We start from the raw sequence: 26,966 nt of genomic DNA, 5'->3' as shown, positions 1-26,966 counted from the left end.
ACCTGGAAGGTTATCTCTTCGATATTAAGAATATCAATACAATATCGAGATCAGAAAGAATTGTTGAAGATCCGACATTTTGTTATATTTGTTTTGGTAGCACGTGATCTAGACATTTCTTTTTATTTTAACAAAGACCTGCGACCACAATGATCTGGTGGCATTTTTACGGTAAGTTTATCAAGTTAATATTTAATTAAAACAAAAATATCCATATAATTTTGTGTACTATTATTTCCAAAGATACGTGTTCAGAATGTATAATTTTGCAAGATAACCTGCAATATAATCAGTACTTGCTGCATTAAAACAACACATATTGATAAATCTTCAGCTAAAAATCTGTATTCTGGAAACTCCGAAGCGAGATATCCATCAAAATTTACTTGCAGGTAGAATTTACCATTTGTTAAGGCTAAATGCATTGTGTTTGGTTTGTTTAAATATTTACAATGCATCGTGTCGCAAGGAGGCTGAAGGGAATCATGGCCGTTAAACTGTTTTATCAGTCAATTCGTATAGTTTTGCTATGTGATGGTAAATACTAGTAGTACCTTTAAGCGTCACCATTTTTGTAAATTTTACACGTTTACCCAAAAATGAAATTTAGCATTAGCAAAAAAACAAAAAACAAAAAAACAAAAAAAAAAAAAAAAATTTCTACCATGTTTCTTTTTTGTGACTAAAAAAAGGCTTGAAATTATATTAATGTAATTACACCTGGGCATATTGATCATATTGTTTATGGGGATTTTGTTTTTTAAGGCTAAAATAAAGGAGAAATGAAAGACGTCTAAATCTACTGGAAACAAGTTGCTCTCTACACTTGTTAAAGATAATAATATTTTTATGTCCAATTTCACTTGGTTATAAGTTGCTCCCTTTACACTGATAAATGGAGTTTTAATATTATAAGAGACTCTAAATAGCTGCTTGTAAGAGTTTAAAAGTACCTCAGATTGCATCATCGTCATTTTGAACTTTCTGAAGTAATACCACCCGAGGTGGTTTTTGTCTGCAGCTAATTGTCCATACTTCCATTCCGCCTCGTAGCCAAACGAATGGAACCTCTTTTCGGGGGTCAATAGTACCGTACTTGGAACTTTCAGCGTCGTCAGTTTGGAGTTTCCAGAGATCCATTCTTTGTTCACGTGAACACCGAGTCTGTCTTCTTCAAGATCTTTTCTTAACGCAAACGCATATCCAGAATATGTTGTACCAATATCGATACAGGCTATGATGTCGGGCTCAGAATTCTCGTTGCTCAATGGTTGTAAACCATTTTGATGTTGTTGGTATCTGTAAAAATAGGTATTTTGTCAAACAACTTCTGAACAAAACACAGCAACATTTTTCATTAAATTGTAATATTTTTAATATATATACATACTTACCCTGATTCAATACGTCTGCTCCTTGATCGTCTGCTTTTTATTTCCTGACGTAATCGCAAACTAGACATTTTTTAGTTTTCTGTGACATATAGGCAAAGAGAAAATGCGCAAATATCTGTCTTGCAACATCACTTAATCAAGCATCATTTCGAAATAATACATGAAATCTGATTCCTGAACATAATTTGGAAGAATATTAATGGTTCTTCTTCACACATACACCCTGTTCAAAGGAAATTGCGATTTGTTGCCTCCTCCAGCTTCAGAAATTTTGATTCACCTTTCTTCGCAATCAATATAACACATCATGAAATCTCAATCAAATCTCTGGAGAGATCAATTGCTCTCACGACAAAACAAACACCTAAAGCCCCTCTGTAATCAATAGAGTCTCAACAAGACCGTCTAGCTTTTATTTCCTCCTTGAGCTGTTGCCCTTACATCGTCCAAAACTGGGATGGAATGTTTTAATTGTCGCTGGTGACTAAATCACATTGGTAGAAGGATCGATCAATAGCTGTACATAACATCTCTTATCACCATATTTATTCCCGTTTCCATAGATGGCTCGTAACAGCACGGTGCAGCAGTATCACTCTACATAGATTTTATCCGATGAAGTGTGTCTGCCGTGTTTAATAGGTTCAGGTATCTTTCCACTTGACTCTAGAGTGTGTCAAACCTATAGGTGGTATTCTCCTTGACATAGAATTCTTCTTCATTTGATTTTCTTTAACTGGGTCATTGTCCTATTAAACATATGTACCTGGTACATAAATTATATCAATATTTTATGAATTTTAAAGCATCAAAGATAGATCGTTACTTTTGAAGTGCTCGCTCTTTTAAAAATATTGGAACAAACAATGTAAATCCCAATATATCTCAAAAGAAAATGATTTGTTAATGAAGATTTTTTTTTTTTTTAAATGCCAAAAAAAAAAATTTCCTCAGAGAACAACATGAAGATAATTGTCAACTAAAGGGTAAATGCCGATCAAAAAATCTTGATGGATATATTAAACTTTTTTTAAAGTCATCATTCCAAGTTGAAATATTTTACCCGAGCAAGATACGTGTATATGAGATCCAATTGCACTATTGCAACAGCGTTTTTTTTTTTTTAAATAACGACACTATTAGATTTATTTCAAAAGTGATTAAGAAACCCGTATTTTTCACCATTCAAAGTTGAAATATTTTACCCGAACAAGAAATGTGAGGCCCTACTTCACTATTGCAACAGCATTTTTTTTAAAATAACGACCATTATTAGAATTATTTCAAAAGTGATTATGAAATAAATTTCAAAACCCATCACCACATTGGAACCACAATTAAACCAGAAAACAATATTCTGAAAAAATACGCTACCATAATACAAACTATGAGCACAGCCAACACGGACCTCTGATATCAGGGTTAGGATCAGCTGACATGGAGGAGAAAACATTCCCTACTGACTGACCAATCATACTCGACGTGTGCTCCTGGTCATATTCGGATTTTCAGAAAAAATCGTAGACATTATCAAAAATGGCTTTAAGATCTGGCAATTTGTATGAAAGACTTCAGACAACATTAAATTTTACAGCAGATTTTGTAGGACAATTTAGCTTACTGCAGTAAAAGTAATATTTTGATAGAATTTCGCATTAATTGTGATGTAACTATAGTTTCAAGTCTAAGTGCCACTTTCTCTACTTTAGTTAAGTAAAAGGCAGTAGAGCTACAATCTCATCAGAGACTTCTGGTTATTAAAGTATTGTAAATCACTTTCACTTTTTGAAAACATGCTCTTGTTTGCAGCTGAAAAGCTACATCTGATCTCAGCTTTTGGCTCATAATGATTTCTGAGAATCCTGAGAAGTCATTCCATGAAGATTGAAATCCTATTTTTTTATGCTTATTCCCTCCCTCCCCCCCCTCTCTCTCTCTCTTTGATGCTTATCCCCCCCTCTCCCTCTCTCTTTGGCGATGACCAAAGAGTAAAAAATGCTGAAGTCATCGTGTTCGAGACTTAAAATTCATTGATAATTGAGAAGCTCTGTTTATTCATATTCCGCACTACTGCGCAGTGTTGAAGTGAACTGTTTTGACGACGTTTTAGAGTAGACATACTAGCAATTTATCATTCAACAAAAAAAAAATGACTATTTTCATCAAAGGTGAAAGTCATGCCATACACAATATGCCAACCCTCATATGGTTTTATAACAGTGTAAAATGCATTTAATGCTCCTTTACTTAATTACACTATATAAACAGTCGATCGTTTTTATACCATCATAGATTTATCAGTTCAATTCCCAATTAAAGATGCTGGTCACAAAAGGAGCCTAATTAGAATCGATTCCAACGACAACACGTACATGTTTTGTTGATGCTAACAATATCACTGGATGTAGACAAACGTTTTTGAAATCTATAGTCCTTTGTCTTAGATATTAACAAGGCGAGCTTTTACTGTATATTTCTATACATGCAAATAAAAATTTTAGTTCTACAAATTTAAATAGAGATTTTAATAATGACCAAATACACCGAGTGGGGTTATTATTTCAATGGAAACCCAAAACAAGAAAGCTTGCAATAACAGCGTAAATCCCACCTACCCACAAAGATTATGCAACAAAACATTGATCCAAATCTATATCAAGAGCTATATCAAGAGCTACAGAAAATTGAAAAATATATATTATGCGTATGCCCAAGGGCCTCAATGGTCACCTGAGTATAATGAACCCGTGTATATGATCCAGAAAAATTATAAACAAAAATTATATACAATATTACGATCAGGGATCAACAAAATAGCAAGTCTGGAAATCGTCAAAAACTCAGAAACAGAACTCTTGAGCATAAGATTCAACAATACAACTGAAACACAATATACAAATAGTAAGCCCAATACGATCCTCATGTCTCTAGTCTCTCTTGGTCTTTAGGTAAGATTCCATTTTGACTTTTTTGTCTTTCTTATTTACTCAATTATTAACAAGTCTAATTGACCATATTGGCAAAAAAAGGACTACTTTTTGAATTATACATGAAATATTCTTGTACATCTTTTTATTTGAATGATGCATCAATTTTATTTTTTATGGTGATTTACTATTAAAAGGTTAAAGCAAAGGGTAATATAATAACTTCTCAAAGTAGAGTGTAGATTTTTCTACATAGTCATATTGAGCCTGCCAGGCACTAGAACCCTAAACCCAATGGTCTAGATTTTCAAATAAATATGGTATAAACATCCTTCCTCATAATAAATTTGTACTCTCTTTGCTTTCTAGAGGTCCCGTAGTGATATCTCTTGGGGGGATTACTATTTTACTACATGATATACTTAATACAAAACCCAACCCTAACACAGAGGCAATGACCAAGAGGCTAAGATTGTCAAATTTTTAGAGGCATTCTTGCCCATGCACTTAGTGGTTTGTTTTCTAAATATCCAGAAGCAGAAAAGAGCGTAAAAACATAAACGCATAGTCAAAAGAGCCCTGTTGCAACCACTATTGAAATAACGACCACTATTGAAATAATTATATCATTAGTGGTTGAGAGTGCATTTCAATAACAAACATAGTTAGTAACCACTATTGAAATACAACTACTATTGAAATAATTATATCAATAGTGGTTGAGAGTGCATTTCAATAACAAACATAGGTAATAACCACTATTGAAATACGACCACTATTGAAATAATTATTTCAAAAGTTGCTGACGCAGTGAAGCGGTGAAACATTTCTTTCAATACTGTTAGTATTTCAATAGTGGTTGAAACCTATGGTTACTATATTGAAATGCACTCTCACCCACTATTAAATAATTATTTCAGTAGTGCTTGTATTTCAATAGTGGTTGAAACCTATGGTTATTATATTGAAATGCACTCTCACCCACTATTGAAATAATTATTTCAATAGTGGTCGTATTTCAATAGTGGTTACTATTTATATTTCTTATGGAAATGCAATCTCAACGACTTTTGATATAATTATTTCAATAGTGGTCGTATTTCAATAGTGGTTACTATGTTTGTTATTGAAATGCACTCTCAACCACTATTGATATAATTATTTCAATAGTGTTCGTATTTCAATAGTGGTTACTAACTATGTTTGCAATTGAAATGCACTCTCAACCACTACTGATATAATTATTTCAATAGTGGTCGTTATTTCAATAGTGGTTGCAACAGAGACCTTTCCTGTTGACCCAGGTGTCTTTCACTAATTAACAATTTTCAATTGCCAATGAGTACATGACTAAGGACACAGGGGCCGAGAATTTCACATTTTGATAATAAGTATGGCACGCCAAATTCACAAAAATGAACTATCATAGTTTCACAGTCGATAAACTAGGTTTATCGGTTGTAAACTATAGTTTACAGACTGTTGACTATAGTTAACAACGTTCATCTATATTTTACATCTGTAAACTATAGTTAACGCGATAATCTATGTTTCACAACCATAAATTATACTTAACACCAAAAACAATCATTTGCGATCGAAAAACACAGATTATCTGATAAATAGTTTCACGATTTGTAAACTATGGTTTACAACTCTTAACTATAGTTAACGATCGTAAATTATAGTTATGGCATGCCAAATTCACAAAAATGAAATAATCATAGTTTCACAATTAGGTTTATCGCTATAGTTTACAAACTGTAAACTATAGTTAACAACGTTATCACATCTGTAAACCATAGTTAACGCGATAATCTATGTTTCACAACCGTAAACTATACTTAACACCGAAAACAATCATTTGCGATTGCAAAACATAGATTATCTGATAAATACAGTTTCACGATTTGTAAACTATAGTTTACAAACCGTTAACTATAGTTAACGATCTGATAAATATAGTTTCATGATTTGTGAAACTATGATTAACAACTCTTAACTATAGTTTACGATTGTAAACTATAGTTTACAAACGTGAATCTATGTTTATCAACAAAATCTATTGTTAACGCTTAATTAGAGACAGATAAACTTAAATTAACATTCGTAAACTATAGTTAACAACCGTTAAATATAGTTTTACAGATGAAAACTATACTTAACGAATCGTTAACTATAGTTTACGGTTTGTAAACTATAGTTTACAGTCGATAAACCTAGTTTATCAATTGTGAAACTAGGTTTATCTCATTTTTGTGAATTTGGCGTGCCATATATAGTTTACAGACGTGAATCTATGTTTATCAACAAAAACTATTGTTAACGTTTTATTACAGACAGATAAACTAAGATTAGCATTCGTAAACTATAGTTAACAACTGTTAAATATAGTTTTACAGATGAAAACTATACTTAACGAATCGTTAACTATAGTTTACAAACCGTAAACTATAGTTTACAGTTGATAAATCTAGTTTATCAATTGTGAAACTAGGTTTAGCTCATTTTTGTGAATTTGGCGTGCCATAGATAAGTACCCTTGTTCATCATAACATTAGCTTACTTTGTTTGCTGAATACTATATAAATATTGCATGAAGTTGAGTGTAACATTGAAAATTTTCACCCCAAGAAAACCATTGTCAACCGATGCGCAGCCGAGGTTGACAATGGTTTTCGAGGGGTGAAAATTTTCAATGTTACACTCAACTACATGCAATATTTATTATATTATACTAAATGTTTTATACAAATACATATAACAGTGAATCATGCGCGCATAAATTCTGTGTAGTCGCTATTTTACTTATATCTAGGGTATATCTATATTATATTTATTATCACCCGTCGTCAAGCACTGTTGACTGTTGCTACACTGGAGGGCGTGGCTTCATTATTCAGCGGGTAATAGTGTTTTTAACAAATGTTTCTTGACCAATCAGATTCAACTAATTTACATGAAAGTATAATATAATAAATTATTGCATTTTCGTCCCCTGCTGAAAGTGGGAGATATTAATTTCGGCCTCTCTGTCCGTCTGTTTGTAACACTTCCGTTTCCACGCGATATCTAAATAAAAAAGGCCTAGAGCTTTTGCAGTGAAATTTTACATAACAACTTCCCATGGCCTAAGGAAGATTCCTTTTGATTTTGAGGTGAAATGGTCAAAGGTCAAGGTCATAAATTAAAAATTCTGTCTGTTTTAACACGTGCGTTTTCGTACGATATCTCGAGAAGTTTTTGAGCTTTTGCAATGAAATTTATACCACAACTTCCTATGGCTATGTCAGAGGTCAAGGTCGTTAATTCATGTTTTCTGTCTGTGCATTAACCTTTCATCTGAAGAAGCTTTTGGTTTTTTGCAGTTAATATTTATACCATAACTCCCTTTGGTCCCCACTGCCCTTTATTTGCTTCAGTACATACATTTACTAATTCTGCCAATAAGGGGAGGGAGTCAACCCCCCAATTCTGAGCATCCACCTCTTTTTCCTTAAGTGGGGGACACAAATTCTCTGAAGTAGCTTGTTACTATATTGATCAATAGAGACCAACGCTAACACCTTGACGTCTGGCAAAACAATGAAAATACAATTTTTTGAAAGAGAAGAAAAAAACTAAAAACTTTATGATGAGAAAAAAAATATATATGACTTTTTGAACACCAGATGGCAGTAGATGTATATGATAAACACACAAAATCCTAGTTTCTCTTTACCTTTAAAAGAGGGGCCTGATATTTAAACAATAAAATGCTTTCTTTGGTTGTTAGTACGGGAATGAATGTCGCAGCTGTTGCAGAAAAAATACATAACCCGCGTAAGCGGGTTATGTAATTTTTTTCTGCAATAGCTGCGACATTCATTCCCATATTAACAACCAAATAAAAACATTTTATTGTTTATATTTATATCTGTTTAAATAATCATTTAAAGTAGAACTGAAAAGACTAATTATTATATTATTGATATGTACGACTTAGTACGTTTCACTGATGGAACAGCCACTGATCAAGAAATTAGTGCAGGTGATATGCCTGATGTTGTTCATGCACTGATAAACGGCAATGGGTTTACTTAAGAAATAAAGGGGAAAATAGTCAGTGGATGTAATTAGTTTCTCATAATATATGTAAATAAATGATCTCTTTTAAAATCTTTCTTTTGTATGCATGACAAAATATTACTAGATTTCTAATTACCTTCACAAGTAAAAAACAAAACTCATCCTTCATTAATTGATAATAAAACTTTGGTACCCTTCCTTCTCTCTGAAAATAATCAATTGTTTATATTAAGCAATGAATTAAAGATGAATGGATGATCCCTTTTGGTTATAAAAGCTTCTCGTACTTCCATGAATGACAGATTGTGTTCTACATCAGCCATTGCAATGTCACTTGACAAAATATAACTTTTTTTCATCATCAAAATCAAAATGAACATCATTGGATATTTACCTTTTTCAATAGAATGAACTCGCAACACTTCAATTGTAAAGGTACATTATCTTTTTAAAAATTGTAAAATGTAGCAATGCAACATTTAACATTGCTGTCTGATGAAATGAGCTATGATCAAGGCTATTCTTTTTAAAATCTTTCAAAACACCCATACACAGAATATATAGATCTGTTGTTGAGCCATTCTAGCTGAATGACTTCATCTTACATCTGTTGTTAAGCTGTAATCACAAGCCTACTGAAATATTGTCTTTAAAAAAAAAAGGCCTCAACTTTTTTTATTTTCATGAATAAAACAATCTATGTAGGATCGCTTTATTTTACAACAACATTTCATACATCAAAATACTGAAACACATAAAAAAAAAATATCAGATCAACTGATGTTACGCTGATGTACAAAATTACTGGTTACAACTCTGAGTCTTAGCTAGGGCATCTAATGTAACAATGTATAACATACTTAACAAATGCATCTACCTATTTTAAATAATGACAATTTTAAGACATTTACAATTCCCTAATGTATATATCTCTTCATTAAAAATGAACTCAGGAATTATGTGTACATGTAGATACTTATTACATAAATTTTATTTAATATAAACATTTTTGTCATCGAAGCATACATATCAAAACATAATGTTTTGCTCTTCCTGACAAAATGTTTTCAGTTTTTTTATCCCTTGGGATTATCACATGTCATCCTATTAATAGAAGATTTGTTGTCCAAATTCCCTTTGTCACTGTCTCAGATGGTGCAACTCTTCACTCTCTTTTGGAGGGTAGCTTCCTGTTTCCATGGTTACTTATGGCTGCCATCTTTTCTCAGGACTGAGACAACATTGAAGACAGTATTTCATACTGAGCAGAAGAAACAATCAAAAAGAAACATAAGCACACAAAAAACTACAGCAACAAAAATAAAAATACTAAACACAACATCAAATATCTGACCCATCTTTGTGCTTTAAGGCTGAATTTGTATGTCTGTGTATCATTCAGAAATAACTTCAAAATGTAGAATATATGTGTTAACTTCATTAATTAATAACACAAAGAAAGATCAGATACCATATAGCATGCCTAATAAACAGCATACTACACAAGCCTGTTTTCAGACTTTCATAAAACAATCATATCTATATAGTATGTTCAATGAAAATGCAGAAATCCATAAACTCTATATATTATGTCAACAGATAACCTAGGACAGTATCAAACTCACCTACAAGAAAGTGTCCTATTAAATTTTTTTTCTATTTTAAATAGAACATACATATACGTAACAGTTTAACTCATCCAATTTTAGTAGTAGTCTAATTTTATCTTTTTTTCTGCCTTTCTGTCTAACCCCCAAAATAACCTTAGTGGATTTCCAGATATGCCCAGGGCCCTCTTTTGTTTTTGCAAACAATATTCCCCACTTTGATCCAAAAAATGTTTCATAGAACATGTGTCCTTTCTCTCAGAAACATGACTGACACCTGATTCAATGCTGAGAAATTTTCATAGAATTCATGTTTATTGAGATTTAATTTTATTATGTAATAAATGTATGTTGTATTGAATTACAATATATCTTTAATGGAAGCCAGTCTCATTAATATCGTATTTCATGATGCTGAGCAAACAATAACAGGTTCATTTCATATTGATCAGCTGGAGTGAGTATCAGATAGCTCACGTTTCTCCATCACATTTTGTAAACAGCTCTAGAAGGTTAATCAGGTGTTAAGTATAATGAACAGCACTTGTCTATTCAAAAAATTACAAAAAACGAAAATTAGTTTCAATTGTGAAAAGGAAGCAAGATTTTCGATTTCATAAGAATTGGATTTTGATCTTATTTTCTCTACCTAAATAATATTCTTTTTTGCGATTATCGAAATATACATATTTGACAAGATTATAAGCTGTGAATTCTTCCTCATAGAAAAAAACTTTTAACAGCCATACTCACTAGAGACTACAATTTGTGAAGAGTTTTTTTTAAAGTTAATACTTTATAATTATGGGTTCCAGTTTGGTATTATTGAATCTTTTTACAATGACATATACATGGCATTGATATAAAAGTAAATGAGTTTATGGCGTTGCTGACTTTTTATGTAAACAAAAGTATTTATTTCAACAAAGGCCCATTTTGTCTCTTCTCCCATACATTAATGGATGCTGGTCTGAGCCATCCATTGCTTCAAACTATTTTATGAACTCTTCTGATTTGTGTCAACAATGACTAGGATTTTTTAATATTGATCTATCTAAGTGAATGCCAAAGAATTCATTTCCTCTCCATCAACCTTTGTAAACAGCTTTTCAAAGTTCCTCACAATGGTGAGGTAAAAAGGAGAAAGATTGATGAATGTATAGTCTCATGGTCATTCATAAAGTGTTGGACCATTAACACTGGATTTTATATAGCAGTTCACATAGGTTACAAACCTCGGGGAGTGGTTTCTGTGCTTGTTCATTCATTAAAATTATTCAGTTTGATGTCATAAACAATTTACTCCAGCATTGCTTTTCACCTTCATCCTTATGCCTAATTGATAAGGGACAAGTTAGAAGTCAATAATTGGTCATAAATCACAAAATTCTTAAGGTTGCCAAATTAATGTTGCCACAAATTATTAATCAATCTACACTGAAATTTCATCTCAAAGAGCCTTGCATATTATAATCTTAAAATACACTTATGTTTTAAGGAAAATACTTTTAAAAGAATTTCCAAATCTCAAAACAAAATACTGCCCCTAAAATGGGTCCAGTGTTAGCCGTTAACTATAAAAAATAATGCATGTCAGCAAAAATTGACAGAAAATTTTACATATGTGACGCGCCAAGCAAAAACCTCCCTTATCTTTATTATGACGTAACGTCAGAACACGCGTCTAAAGTCAACAAGGTAAATTCGATAAAAACGTGTCCTTGAGAGAAACTCTCGATAGAACAAAGGGGTGTTGTTATATTTATATGCTAAGACAGATTCTTGGGTCCAATTTGATGTAGTTTATTCATTACAAACTTAGTCTCCGTCAAGTGTCTGTGTGATCTTTCCTTTTCACAATTAATTAAGTGTGTATTTTTTAAAGATTTCCAGTGGTGGCTTTTCCCGTAAGGCCGTTTTAAAATGAAGTTTGTTTGCCCTCTCCCTATTAGTGTTAAAAATTGCATCGGTAGGTAATTCGAATTTTTTTTGTCGGACATTTTCGGCGTTGAAAAAGATTGAAGGCATTTCTAAATTAAAAAGAAAGTTGTTGATAGGATGAGAAAATTCCGGAATAAATAATTTGGAAGTCTTAAAAAGATTTTGGTCGATTAATTTTAAAAGGTCAAACAAACAAGTTTTTAAAGATAGTTTTTATTAAATTTAATGTCCAGCTGTTTCATCGTGATGCACATGCAAGGAAAATTTAACAGGAGCATTAAACTAAGTTTTTTTTTTCAAATAACGATGCAATGACAATTGATCTGAATAATTTATCTTTTATTTATGGAATGAATTAAATAGCTACCCAATTTATACGGTATAAACTGAGTTGGGACAGTTAACGCTGCCGTTTATATAAATAAAACGTGAACTATTATTGATAAATAGTTAAGTTTAATTAAAAAAAAAACATTCTCTATAGATACGACACAGAGTATTTGATTTGGACACTTCTTCCGAAATTAGACTTAGCTGTTGATTTAAAATGAATATTTTGAAGAAAAACCTGTTGAGCTTCTCAATTCATTTTATTGTTGGACACCTCATGTTGTACAAAAAATGTAGACCCCCCCCCTTTTCTCCTGTGTCACGTGTCTGCTCTATTTCTTTGGATACTTCTTGAAATATTTGTCTTGAATATACGGATGCTCGCATACGTTGTAAGTTACAGTTTTCAGTAAGATATTTTATGACTGAAAATTAAACAGATTGAATATATGTTTATGTACCTTTTCATAATATGTTAGATGAAGTTATACACAATACACCGAATGTAAAAATCGCAAACATGATACATCGCTTAAAATGTTATGATTAATAGAAATTGTTACAAATTCATACGAATCGTTTGAACACTTTTAAAACATTCCAACTTATTATTATTTTGTGCATGGTTTATTGAAATGTACTAAAGAAGATTCTGGAGTTCTGGATTCCTGAAAACAACATTATTTCGATCATGTTATAAAATCGCTGAATCAGGCTGTTGCATGTACATGTATTAACGTCTCCGGTGCTCATTCAGCCCTCTTAACTTAAAACATCAATGCAGTATGAAAGTATACATTGAACGTTTTAGAGTTTAAAGACTTTCTTTTTAATGATTTTATTTTAACCGTTAGTATTAAGGATTTTTTAACCTGTAATAAATATTTCCCCGACAAAGACTTTACTACAAACATTTCATGATTTAACATCTACCTTGAAAAATAATAATCTTGTTGTCTTCTGTTGAATCGCAATTAAATGAATATGTATTTTTATGCGTTTCAAATTATGAAAATTTGCTACCAATTACACGTAATTTATTAAATGTATTCATGTATGAAAAACTTTAACAATGTCAACAATTTTTTCCTGCAAAAGTTGTATTGAACATGCGTACATGTACATGTATGGGCAGTTTAGTGCAAAATTAGTACGGTACAAATCTGCACAAAATATGTTAATCCATGGTAATATGCCTATATTTGTTCAAGATATATGGAAGTTATAGGATATAAATATCTGAATATATTTTACTTAAGTCAATGATCAAAACGCTCTATATTCTAAGATAAAGAATATATCAAATATAAAAAATACATGTTGGTCGGCTTGAATATTGCGTGCTTGATCAACTAACCCATTCATACAGCTTCTCGTGTATAAAAAATGTATATAAATAACAGCAATTAGTTATTTAAAAAAAAATAACAAAAATAACAAAAGTTACAGTTTAAGATTATACATGTGTGCCTGGTTCTTGTTTAATTAGTTCAGGTAATCAATTAAGCGTAAATGTCCATAGCTGAGACCCCCTCCCCCCTCACGTTTACGATGATCGAAGAATATTAAGAATGTTTTACCCGTTTTCCTACTTTCTGTTGCTATTTTTAACATGCGTGTTTTAACCTATACTAAAATGCTACTAGCATTTAATATGGTTAAAATAGATCATAATGTGTGCATACATGTACTTTCTCAGGAAGGTAACAGTGAAGCTTAGTATATGCCTGAGCCTTATATCCCATGTCTTGAAATGAAGTTGTGGAGTGTACGTGTGTGTGTGATCACTTGTGGGATTCATATTTATTCTGGTATTGTGGTTTGTTATTCGGCTTATATACAATGACCGGTTCAAAATAGATTCATGATTAACTTCATACAGTCATATAAATTGCGGATTTTTTTCATTTAACAAGATTTAAAAATACATATATTTTAAAGAGTGGGGATGGGTGTTACATTCTGATTCACTGAAAGTATGCAGACGCATTTAGTTATGAATATAATTCTAAATATATAAATATACCGGTATTTATTTTTAATACTTTAAACATAAATATGAAATAGAAAACGGAAGGCCGGGAAAAATAAATCAAATGTTAAAAAATTACCAAGAAATAATGATTGAACACTTTAACATTTGATGCAACTAATCTTTATTGATTTGATTTAAACATGCATTTATTGAATTATACAAACGGATCGGAAACAAGTTTGACAACTTTCAAGTTCTTCTTTTGAAACTAAAGACTCATTTCATAACGACACCTGAAGAAAAAAAAGGATCAAACTCTACTACAAGAAACAAATACAATTTATTCTAGGGTGGGGAATATCTTTTCAATAAGCCAAAAAGTCTTCAGTATTAAAACATTCGAAACTAAAACATGTAAAAAGTTAACTTTTGGGACAAGAAATGTTATTTTTCCTTTAGATAGAAGAAAACCCGTCAAACTCTTTAAAATTTCAGGTATTTAAAACATGAACTATGACAATACTTTCTATCTATTCTGTGTATTGTATAGACTTTTAATACACATGTATATAATTACTATTAATGGCTGTCTCGAACTTTTAAAAAATAAATACTTTGATAGAGTAACAGTGACAATTAAGAAAAAGTACATCTTTCATTTTGTAAAAGAATACTTAAAGTTAGACAGAATACATATAACAGTATGGTATATTGTGAATTAGGTAAATTGCCTCTTGAATTGGTCAGGAAAAAGAAAATCTTTAAATACTGGTTAAAATTAAGAAATAGTGACAATTGCATTCTTCAAGCATGTCTACAAGAAAGGTTAGAAAATAATGATGACTGGATTATAAATATTAAGAATGAATTTTATAGGCTTGGCTTAGTAGAACTATTCGATAGCAATTGTATAAATAGTAACACAATTGATATTTTATATCAGAGAATGTGTGACGAATTTATCCAAAACATTATGTCAGATTTAGGTAAATCACCAAAATGTCTCATTTATCAACACCTGGTAGATAATTTTACCCTTCAGTCTTATTTATGTAAACCAATACATCTAAAATATAGAGTAACAATTACTAGATTAAGACTATCTGCGCATAACTTATTGATTGAACAAGGAAGATATAATAAAACTTTGAGAAATAACAGAACATGTAGTCTCTGTCAATTAGGTAACATACAAGATGAATTCCATTTTGTGTTAAAATGTCCACATTACAACACATTAAGACAAAAATACATTAAATCCTACTACTCCCGAAGACCAAGCGTCTTCAAATTGGTACAGCTACTCAGTACACAAAATATAAAAGAATTATGTAATTTAGGAAAATTTTTGCAATTAGCGAATGCCTCAAGAACTGCATCTTTATCAATTTTATAGATTATCAGAAATATTATATGCTTTGTACATGTACGTTGTATGTTTATTCCGTTATTACACGTGTTAAGATGTCTGTTTATTTCATAATTACATGTGTTATGTCTATGAGATGTATGTCTCTCGACTTCAATAAAACTGAAACTGATACTACAAAGACAATTAAGTGCATCTGCTTAATTGGGATTGAACCCGAGGCCTCTGTGCTTTACCGAATAAGCTTAAGGGTTAACCCACTAGCCCAAGCTAGTAGGAAGTCGTACGTGTGTCGTTTGTACTACCGCAATAGTATTTTTTTTATCCAAATGCTGCTTTCTTTTACTATTGCAGTGATGTAGATATCTGCCATTTTACTGCATTAAAATGCCATAAATTGGAAGACCTCCCAGAGGAAGATAAGATTTTTGATGTTGTCTTGAGTTTTGTTTTTTTCCTTTGACGATCATTTCGATCCCCCCCCACCCGTCTTTCGTTTCTCAATTACTCAAAGATATACTTTAGAATGTTTATTTTCTATTATTACGATGAAAAATCTTAACTGTTGATACTTTTAAGAGAATCAAATCAAAAGTTTGATGATCTTAAAATCATTAAATTATTATATAATATAGCTTTACGTCATTTACGATTTTACGTTATGAAAATTCATGCAGTTACACACGCGTACACTGCACGTCATATAAATATTCCGTCTTTGTCCTGCGATATTTTATACATTTATACACAGAAATATATGTCATGTTATACATCAAATGAAAGAGAAAGAAAAACTCTACAAGAATCAATGAAAAACTGAAAATGTCAAAATTCTTCGTTAAGGGAGGTTTTTGCTTGGCGCGTCACATTATATTGATGTTCTCTAAATATTCAGAAAATATAATGTTTTAATGTTATTGAAGGACATTACACTATTTCTTGTGCAAATTGTGGTGGAACTTTCCCATCCAAGCTTGTTTTGAAGTTGGTCTTGTTGATTATGTATTGAAAAAAATTTGTTTTCATTCAGGAGGATATCTGAATATTATACGTTTAATTTTATTTTAATGTGGACAGGTACATCCCTAATATATATTGATTATATAATCAATTGTGTGGTACCAATTCAATTTAATAATCGATAGTAACTTTGGTCTAATATTTTGTCTAAAACATATTTAAAATGAAAAACAGCCATCAAAATATTTACTAACTTTACTATTATTATTATTAAAAATGTTCTGAAATCACATAACATTAAACATCCATTCTATTTATTTAAACATTGCCCCAGACTCAGGTTACTGCTCTCAAACAATTGGTAAATTACAGAAAAGAGAAACAGAAAGTTGATCAAGCTTTTATGTAAATAAGAATACCCTTTATATCAGGGTACGATACACATAATGGAGTGATTTTGAAACTGTAGCTTCTCCTTTCTTTCTTTTTTTTTTGTAATGTTTTCGTTTTTTGTCAATTTTTGAAAGTACCTTGTAAAATCTGTTCTAAAGTGTGGTAACTTTGGTAATTTTGTAAATCAAACTATTACATGGAACTTTTAAAAGAACGTTGATTTAAAAAAACAACATTTTATATTAATTTTTTTTTTTGATTACAATTAAACCTCTCTTCCTCTACAAGTCAAACTTTAGAAATCAAACTTCATATAAAATAAGTCCTTAAAATGAGAGACTTAGTCAAAAGTAGCTTTTATTGAAAATACTGAATAAAGAATGACCTATGATAAAATAATTTGGCCTTGCCTTTATCTTCTGCTTTTAACCAACAGAGGTTTTTTTATTACTATATAAATTTATTACTTTTGCTATCGAAGCAATCTCTGTCAGAAATCAGCACAAAAAGTCCTTTATTACCTAGACTAATTAGTGCCAAACATTTTTTTTAAACATTAAATGTTTCCTTTGGTCTGTACAGAGCTTCAATACTGACAATTACTATGTGATACTCTATAGTGTTATATTACAGAAGCTTCTATTGTAACTTGTTAATAATTCATGCAAATGAACAACAGAACAAAAATAATGAACAGAACTAAAAAACATGTATGAAACAAATAAATAAAACACATGACAGATGCATTTAAAATTAAATAATGATCAATGTTTTCTTTTTTATGATTCTTTAATTGAGACAGTAAATTAAAACTCAATTTTAATGGTAGCTCACATGTACATGTACTTTTGACTTAAATTTTATTGCTGGTAGACTGGAGAGTTTTTGAAATTATCCATTTAAATATTTCAAAATTAAATATATCATTATTCTGACCTATTCATTCAACAGAAATGTGTTTTTTAATAAATATGCACATTTAATATTTTAGTCTTCAGAGAATTTTAGGGAAACTTAAAAACAATAGAAATATTTCCCCCTTATTGTACCAGACGTTAATTGCTCACATAAATTGATTATTTCTGTCACTTCAAGGTCAACAGCCTCCTCAACAACAGCACCTGATCAATGTTATTTAACTTTGTTCTATCATCCCTGTATTTAAATTTATAAGTGATGCAGAAATGTTAAAGTTCTCAACTCTTTACAAATTCAGTAATGTAACACTTTGAGTTTATGGACTCTCTGAGAAGAATAAATGCCAAATATGTAAAAAAAAAAAATGAACATCTTTTTTAGCTCACCTGAGCCAAAGGTTCAAGTAAGCTTTTCTGATCACAATTTGTCCGTTGTCTGTCGTCGTCGTTGTTGTCGTCGTTGTCATTGTAAACTTTTCACATTTTCGACTTCTTCTCAAGAACCGCTGGGCCAATTTCAACCAAACTTGCCACAAAGCAATTTTGGGTGAAGGGGATTCAAGTTTGTTCAAATGAAGGGCCATGCCCTCATTCAAGGGGAGATAATTGGGAATGAATGAAAATTTGGTGGTATCTTTTAAAAATCTTCTTCTCAAGAACCACTGTGCAAGGAAAAATGAAACTTATGGGGAAACATCCTCAGGTAGTGTAGATTCAAGTTTGTTCAAATCATGACCCCCGGGGGTAGGATGGGGACACAATTGCCGACCAAATTTTTACATAAAAATATATATGAAAATTCTTTAAAAATCTTCTTCTCAAGAATGACAAAGCCATAATTTATCATATTTACATGGAAGCATCCTCAGGTAGTGTACATTCAAATTTGTTCAAATCATGACCCCCAGGGGTAGGGCGGGGCCACAATGGCCGACCAAAGTTTTACATAGAAATATATAGGAAAATTCTTTAAAAATCTTCCTCTCAAGAATAACAAAGCCATAATTGATCATATTTATATGGAAGCATTCTAAGGTAGTGTAGATTCAAGTTTGCTCAAATCTTGATCCCCGGGGTGTAGGGCTGGGCCACAATGGCCAATCAAAGTTTTACATATACATATATAAGAACATTCTTTAAAAACCATCTTATCAAGAATAGCAAAGCCATGATTGGTCATGGGACTACTTTTGGATATTAACTATTTAATAATAAACCAATTTCTACTTTTTCCCAGCCACAGTGCTCAGGTGAGCGATGTGGCCCATGGGCCTCTTGTTTTTCCATCTCATTTTAAATGACTTATTAAAAAGACTAATTAAGACATAGTAGGTCAGAGTTTTTATCAGAAATGCATATAATTACATGTACTTATTTTTACAGAAAAACTAAAATTTTTATGAATTGATATTTACAAATAGTCAACTTTTTATTAAGATACTTATTTTGAAAAAACATAATGCCTTCTTTTTTTTAATTTTATTTCAAGAATTTTTATTTTCAATTTATTTTCTCTTTTTAATTATTTACACTGTCACACTAATCATTTTAGTCAAGATGCATCGTTTTATCAGTAAAAATTTGAAAATTTAACGTATTTATTGATCTTGGATTTGCCAACAGAACAATTTTTTTCAGCTACAAAAGATTCATCGTTTTTTCTTTTTCTTGAGTCTACATATTGTTTACCAGACATGAAAGGCTATGACCATTTAGAAGGTATTTGGACTTCTATTTAATATTTTACTTTCCTCTTGTACATGTACATGTTAGCTAATTATAGATTATAGGCAACCATTGAACTTAATTTTATACTAAAATTTTAAATTATTCATAAAGTTTTTAAACTAGATGTCTATGATCAATAAAAAATTGAGAATCTATAAAATGATATACCCGGTCATTTAAGGGAGGACCATAACTTACCTCTTGAAGCTTTTCACTTTCTTCTTGAATAATTTTCTTTAGCATAGCTTGAGCTTTTTCCTACATAAAAATTAAAATCTATTTAAATTTCAGATCCTTTATACATTAGACTAGAAAACTGATCAGTCAACAAATTCCCCGTAAAGGGAAATACATCAACTGGTGCAGTTTAGGGCATGTATACTGTATTACTTAAGAAAAAAGATTGTCACAGTGATGGAAAAATGACAGAAGGATAGACAAACATGTTAAATATTATACGGGTTCCCAAATCTTTGTCCTGTTGAACAACAAAACTTATATACCTGATATCAATAACATTAAATGTGCTTGCCTTCTGTTCTGGGTCTGTAATGCTGGATTCACTCTGTTCTTGTGAAGCCCGTCTGAGACGTATTTCTGCTACTTGTCTTTTAAGTTCATTCAGCTTACCTTGTAGTTCAGCTGTCAATTTTAAGAAAATTAAATACAAGCTTTTCATAAATCCTATCAGTTCTCTTACAAAACATTCTCTCTTCTAAAATACAGAAAAATTCATTTGCTTGTTAAATTTCTTTTTAAAAATCATACTTAAGTCTCATACAAGGCTATCACACAGTTACTGTGCCTTGATGCAAGTAAAAAAACAGTTATTTTGCTGCAGAGGAAAAAACTAAATTCAAAGTATTTGAAGGTCTTATTTTCTCATACTCCAAGAGAAAATGACTAGAGAGAGATTTGATATCTTTTCTATGAGAGTGCAGACTGACCATTTTCAGCATCGGTCATGACATCCTGTGCCTCAGCATTGGAGGAGTCCATGCCATCGAAGCTCATCTGGTGCTGGGAGAAGGAGAGGCGAGACATGTCGTCCTCACCACTGTCCATTACATTAATATCCTTCTCCTCCTCCTCGTCAGAGCTGCTCAGGTCCCCAAATATAGCTGAAACAAACAGTAGAACTATCAGCTAAGTTCTCAGTTAATATTTAAACATTTAATTTGTAATCCTGTAGTTATATTAGAGACATATATATTTTTGTACTGAAATGGAAATTAGTGAGCTAGGGAATTGAAAATGTGTTTTTTGTAATCTCTTTGTAATCTCAAAGTGTCGACTACAGCTCTACTAGTTTGAATTTATTTGTGTGATAAAATGTTTGCACTCCACTTTTAATCTTAGAAGAAACATTTCAAATATCTTAAAAAAAGTGTTTTGAAACTATGAGGATGGGCCATTAACAAGATCCACCATTTATGGTACATATGGAGAAAAAAATTTTTAACCTTAATAATGAGATTTTCATTTCAAGCACCATCGTAGTTTGGCTGTTAAAAATGTATTTTTTTTAATAAGGGAGATCATCCAGGAACTGTAAAAAAATCTTATAGTACTGAGCTGAATTACCATAATTATCCAGACTAGTGGATGTATCTGCCCTCTTTAAGCTGGATCCTCCCGATTTATTGACCACTGACGTCTGTCCAGAGGATTCCGGTTTTTCCTCCTCTGTAATCACCTCCCATTTCACGTCAATTGCATCAGCATCAGTGCGGAACAAACGCTTTACTTCTTTCTCTATGTCTGGTTGTTCCATGTACTATAAAAATAATTATATTTAGAGCATAGAAAGAAAACAGGCAGATAAATACTAGCTTACTTGCTTGATTGTATCCAGTAACTTTTCTATGATGAAAGTAAATAAATATTAATTTTGATACCTTGATACTCTCTGCTTTTTCTTACTTTTTTTTAAGACATACCTTTTTCTTGAGAGTTTTCCTAAATCTCCTTTTTCGAACATTCTTTAAAGGTCTGGTTACTGACAAGAAAAACAACAAAATTACAATATTCAACTCCCCCTTCTCAAAATGTTATTTATTTGAGAATACCTCATAATTTCACTGGACTGAATTTTTATTACCAAAGGTATCTTTCATCTATTTTTTTTAAATTTAATTATAGCATTATAAATCCTCACTGCCATGGTTCCAGAGATGTTTTTTGTCTTTCTCTTTTTTCTTTGGACTTTCATTTTCATCTTGACTCATTTCCTCATCAGATTTGCATATTAACATCTATCAAAAAATAAAGACTAAAATAATGTTATGTACGATGACATCTGTAAAAAAAATTTAGTTAAAAAAAAGTATGAAAATATCTGTCTAAAGTGTACAGATGATAGATATTGCACTACATGTACTTTATATAGGTAATATCTGATGTACTACATTGTATGAAGAACATGAATTTTTTTTATCTCCCTATACCACAAAAATTTTCAATATCAAAGAAGTTAATAGTTGTTTCCCACTAGAGGTACTTATAACATAACATTTGCCTTACAATTCCACCACTAAAACATCACTCATCTCCAGTCTCTAGTGTAACAGTACAAAGCTGTCTTCCACAAGTACATATACTTTAAAACATGTTTAAACAGTAAATACAACTTCCTGTCTTCCAAAAAGTACTATCCAGTGCTAATACAGTAAGTAGCTGTCTTTTATAAATACTACCAAATCAGTTGTATTTAGTCATATGACTTCCATAACTGCATTCTACTTGAACTACATTGACTTAATAAGAAGTAAATATGGAAAATTAACCCCCTCCAACTTTTGCTGCTTAAAATATCTTGGTAAAAATAAAATATTTTCCCATTGGCAGTACTAAAACATTACAAATTCATTGAAGATTTAAAACAAAAAAAGAACACAACAATAATTTAATCGACAATAGAAATATATAAATATAGTCCTTTGATGAGGTCGTCCATAGATATATCGACTTCACAGAAAAACATATCGACCGAGCACGAAGTACGAGGTCGATATGCTTTTCTGTGAAGTCGATATATATCTATGGATTGACTGAATTAAAGGGCTACATTTGTTATATTATTTTTTACAGACGTTGATAAGAAAACAATTTGAAAAATGAAAACAAATCACAAGTTTTCTCTCTTAAACACTTAGAGACTAGAAATCAAAATAAATTAAGTTGTTTAATATAACTGTGTTACACTTTCCTTGACATTTTGAGATTTTTACATAATTTAGAGGATTTACTAATTGAAAATACTACAAATGAACATCTTTTTGATTATTTTTTGTATAAATTTTGACAAAAATATTCAATATGTTCTAATATTAAGTAGATCATAATTCAGGCCATTGTTACGTCTTATGAGTTACAGAACATTACAAATTTATATGCAAGTTGAAGTATATATATATTTTTTCAAAAACATCAAGTCATATACTGTATTAGCTATAATTGTGAAATCTTTCCTATTAATTTTTTGTTTTACAGAAAATTACCGCTATTTAACATGTGTTGCATTTCAGACTCTATAAATTTAAATCCAGTCTATATGCTTTGATCAAAAGTTCGTGGAATTTCTAATTAAAATTTTATCGTGATTTGATGAAATCAATCAACAGGCATTTTCATAATATATTTTTTAATGCAACAGTATTGGAAAATTTCATCACTTTCCAATCACCAATAAGGTCACACAAGCTTTCTAAAAATGGATAGTTGGGAAACCCGGGGATCTTCGATAACGTCAAGTTAGATATGTCACGTCACGTTATAGAAGCATTTCGCCCAAATGTCCAATTATAATACGTAATTCTACAAAATGCTATATATATATTTTTTTTCAAAAAAGCATCCTCTCATATATCTTACTATCTTCATTTTTTATAATATTTCAAAATACTACCCATCTTTTCATATGATGTTTTTCAGTAGCAATGTCAAGATCAGACCGGCAGCCGACAACGTCCATTACCGATTTAATTTTGTCTCGGGGGATACTTACTTAAACAGAGCCTCTAAAAAGCGACCATACTTTTTATCAACGTCCATGGAAGTTCTATTTTTCTTAAATTTCTTATGCCACTGGAAAACCAGTAACTAAATGCATTTTTCCCAAGCCTATGTCTATAATATACGCGTTTAAGATCGAGTGATCCCGGGATTTTCACAATACGCGTGACTTGACCAAATTTTGACGTTAACTAACAACTTAAAGATGAGCAATAAATCATCAACTTATAAACTAAATATCCAGTAAAATCAGTAAAACTCTCACACAAAGGTTTAAAAAATATCAAGCAATCGTAATAATGACATAATTTTCCTTTTATATACCACATAGGGAGGTTTAATTCTTATTTCACGAATTAAGAATTTAAATGATAATAAACGCGTCAATGTCTCCCCCGCCTTTCCAAACAACCGTTTCTATGGCAACTGCCATAAAGTTACGATCAAAGATATTTAAAATGTTTTTTAATTTAAAATATTCATCAAGTGTCTATATTTTCATTTGTAATTTTCAACCAATTTCACTGAAAAATAAATGAAATATGAAGAAATTCCACGAACTTTTGGATCAACCCTCGTATATACTAAATCATGTGATCAAGTTTAAGCCAATCAAAGAGCTTGGAATATATTATTAAAATAATATTGTGAAATATCTTTTACAAACGTCGAAAGGAAACAGGTACGACTTTCTTCAGTTACCTGACAGACATCAGCTGTTTTGTAAAAGGTCTTCATGTCCACGGTTTTCAGAGTTTCAACAATGCTTGGTAAATCAACAAGCTAAAATATATCACAGAAATAAATGTTAAAAACAGGATAGTAGGTGTCTGACATTCAAGTTACATACTTTTTTAATTTGTTACATGCTCAAAGATTTATACTAGGAGTCATTGGTGGTACTCTTTCAATTATTTATTCAACCTTTGGTTATTAATTTGTTATGTGTAAACTCTCTGTTTCCAGTTTCATGATTAAAGTGTGCGCTTTGTAACATTCAAATGTGTTGAGATTCCCCACATCTCATACCTCTCATATAGGCCCATACAAAGATGATTTTATTAAGACATGTCTAAAAAATCTCCTGACTGGCACCTTTTGAATATTGTTTAATCGTAGTTCATCGATACAAATGCTGCAAAGTAAGCAATGATAATACAACCAATATGTGCATTTTAAAATTTAACATTACCTTTCCATGGAAAATTTGATTTCCATATCTGACATTTGCGTGCCTTAAATCTGGCTGTGTTTCAATGCTCAGTCTGTCTTTCAGTGTGTTAGAGGAGGACTGGATATCCTGTCTTAGTGCCATTGCAGGACCCTGAAATCACAAACAATGCAGCTTAAACTTTTTCTGTATATTGCTTTATGGTTTCTGTTACAAAAACTTTTGTATTTGTTCACAGTTGGCAAGATCTAGGCAAGCTCAGAGCATCAAGTTTCTTTTTCATTATCATCATGTTGAGTATCATTTGGTCCAAAATCAGGAGGTTCGACTTTATAATATTACATGTACTAACATAATTATTAAGATAATTTTGGTCAATTTTTTCATGTGGGATAAACTGCAGAACTTTGTAAACATAGGTAATCAGAGATAACAGAGGACACCCCATTGAGTGATGTCTTCAAGTAAGGCAAGGTCCTACACTAACAGGGATTAATCAAGGGCATATGTACTTTCAATATTCAGTATTTTTCCCCATTGAATAGAGAAAATTCCCCCTAATATTCTATTTTCCCCTTCTGATAAGTAAAATAAGTGAAAAAATTCCCCTAATATAAATATGGAAATTAAAAGTAACAATTTTCTGATGAAGTAAAACATGGCTTTACTTTGCTATTTTACACACTCTATACATCCGTCTCTCATTATCTTATCAGTTGAAGTGATACAGTTTAAATCTTTGACCAATCAGATAAAGGGAGAGGGATGTGCAAAACCTCCTTCAAACTGTCAATGGAGAATATTTTATGCATCTTATTAATAGCGAGCGCAGCAAGTGTCGCGAAGCGACACTTGTCACTGCGAGCTCTAGCGAAAATGCCTGGGCGAAGAGAAATTTTGGACTACTGCACATTCATTCAATAGAATTTTTTCTGCAGTAATTCCGACCCACAATGCACCGTTTCGTACACAACGCTAAAACAACATCCTCGTCAGAATAAGAACAAAAAAGTTAAACGAATAATAAACTTGCCTTGATTTAATGAATTTGTTGCAGTAAAATAGTCAATAAAACAGTTCTTTATTAAAATCAGCCCTGTTCAGGCTTCAGTTTGGTAATGCAACATGTATATGACGTCATATGACGTCAGAGTCCGAATGTCATGGGCGGTTTAATGAGCCCGATCTAAATGAAAACTGGATAAGTATCTGCGCTCGCCCTGACGGTCACAACGTCAACATATTAAATCGTCCGATTACATTAACACAACATATAAAACTTATGATAGGGTTTAGGTTAAAGAGACTAATGGAGGAACATCTTCCTGACAGTTCTAGCAAAATTATGATAGGCAACACTCACACTGTTTTTACCTTGGAAATATGTCTCAAGGCAAGCTAAGGACACCCCCCCATTTACCTTTATTTTTATTATAGGCTACCATACATGGCCAATCTCTAAACGTAAGAAAAAGTGTAATCTTATCTCTTTGCATAGAACAACATACACCATATACAGATACCATCAGATCATAGACGTGGAAATATCAAATTCAAATTAAATGTTCTTTATATTATTTTTTATTCGTGGGTATTCCCACTTCAAGTGCCTGTAGAAAAAAGAGTACTCACTGGAGGTAATCGCAATATAAACTGCTGTTCAAGATCAAACACTGGCTCGCTGCTAGACTCTTTCTTTTTTGTTGTCATTTTCCTTTGCCTTTTTTTTTTGCTAATAATTAACCGGAAGTAGGTCACTAATGACTACTTTTAGATTGGACACAACCAAATATTTAAATCCGGTTTTATTAATCATGTCGTAGCGGTAAATGACGATATTGTACAGTGAGAGCAGATCTAGGGTTTTTCGGGGGAAAATTCTCTGACACGCAAATAAATAAACAACCTGTCCATACCTAATCATGACGATCATGAGGATGCAGGGCGTCTCATGCACAATTTCTAAACTGAATATACTTGATCATGTTGATTAATTTTGAAGAAAATTACCCCCCTCCCCCGCCCCCCATATCCAATAGAAGATTCGGGAGCATAGTTTTATACAACTATACGTCTGTATACAACCGTCTGTCTATCTGTTTGTCCTCAGAGACTTTAACCTTTTCCATGAGCTATGGTTTTCACATGTGTTTTTCTAAAATGACAAGACTT

The 26,966-nt window shown here is 31.5% G+C and overlaps 2 protein-coding genes across 3 annotated transcripts; both read right to left on the bottom strand.

Moving 5' to 3' along the window:
- Nucleotides 1-953: 953 nt before the first annotated feature.
- Nucleotides 954-2,067, bottom strand: LOC134273530 (heat shock 70 kDa protein 12A-like; the record flags this gene model as incomplete). Its single annotated transcript, XM_062755728.1, has 2 exons — nucleotides 1,395-2,067; nucleotides 954-1,299 (listed from the first exon to the last, which is right to left on the bottom strand). Coding segments are annotated over exons 1-2 (414 nt in total), but the record flags the coding sequence as incomplete, so codon positions are not given.
- A 7,024-nt stretch (nucleotides 2,068-9,091) lies between these two features.
- LOC134273531 (transcription initiation factor TFIID subunit 7-like) lies at nucleotides 9,092-26,542 on the bottom strand. Of its 2 annotated transcripts, none has more exons than XM_062755730.1 (10): nucleotides 26,427-26,542; nucleotides 24,816-24,947; nucleotides 24,326-24,406; nucleotides 21,768-21,864; nucleotides 21,550-21,608; nucleotides 21,194-21,386; nucleotides 20,557-20,730; nucleotides 20,142-20,251; nucleotides 19,808-19,867; nucleotides 9,092-9,620 (listed from the first exon to the last, which is right to left on the bottom strand). In XM_062755730.1, exons 1-10 carry the CDS (start codon nucleotides 26,502-26,504, stop codon nucleotides 9,615-9,617), a joined length of 990 nt encoding a protein of 329 aa, XP_062611714.1. In that variant the 5' UTR covers nucleotides 26,505-26,542; the 3' UTR covers nucleotides 9,092-9,614. The 2 variants fall into 2 exon arrangements, with proteins under 2 accessions (XP_062611714.1, XP_062611713.1); XM_062755729.1 differs by having other exon boundaries at nucleotides 9,093-9,650.
- Nucleotides 26,543-26,966: the final 424 nt, after the last annotated feature.

This window comes from Saccostrea cucullata, unplaced genomic scaffold (assembly GCF_032062105.1).
Source record: "Saccostrea cucullata isolate Sc308-1 unplaced genomic scaffold, CSIRO_AGI_Scuc_v1 ctg8229, whole genome shotgun sequence".
In the NCBI taxonomy this organism is placed as follows: Eukaryota; Metazoa; Mollusca; class Bivalvia; order Ostreida; family Ostreidae; genus Saccostrea; species Saccostrea cuccullata.
The sequence above is the reverse complement of the archived record's forward strand: the minus strand, read 5'-3'. Positions and strand labels throughout refer to the sequence as shown.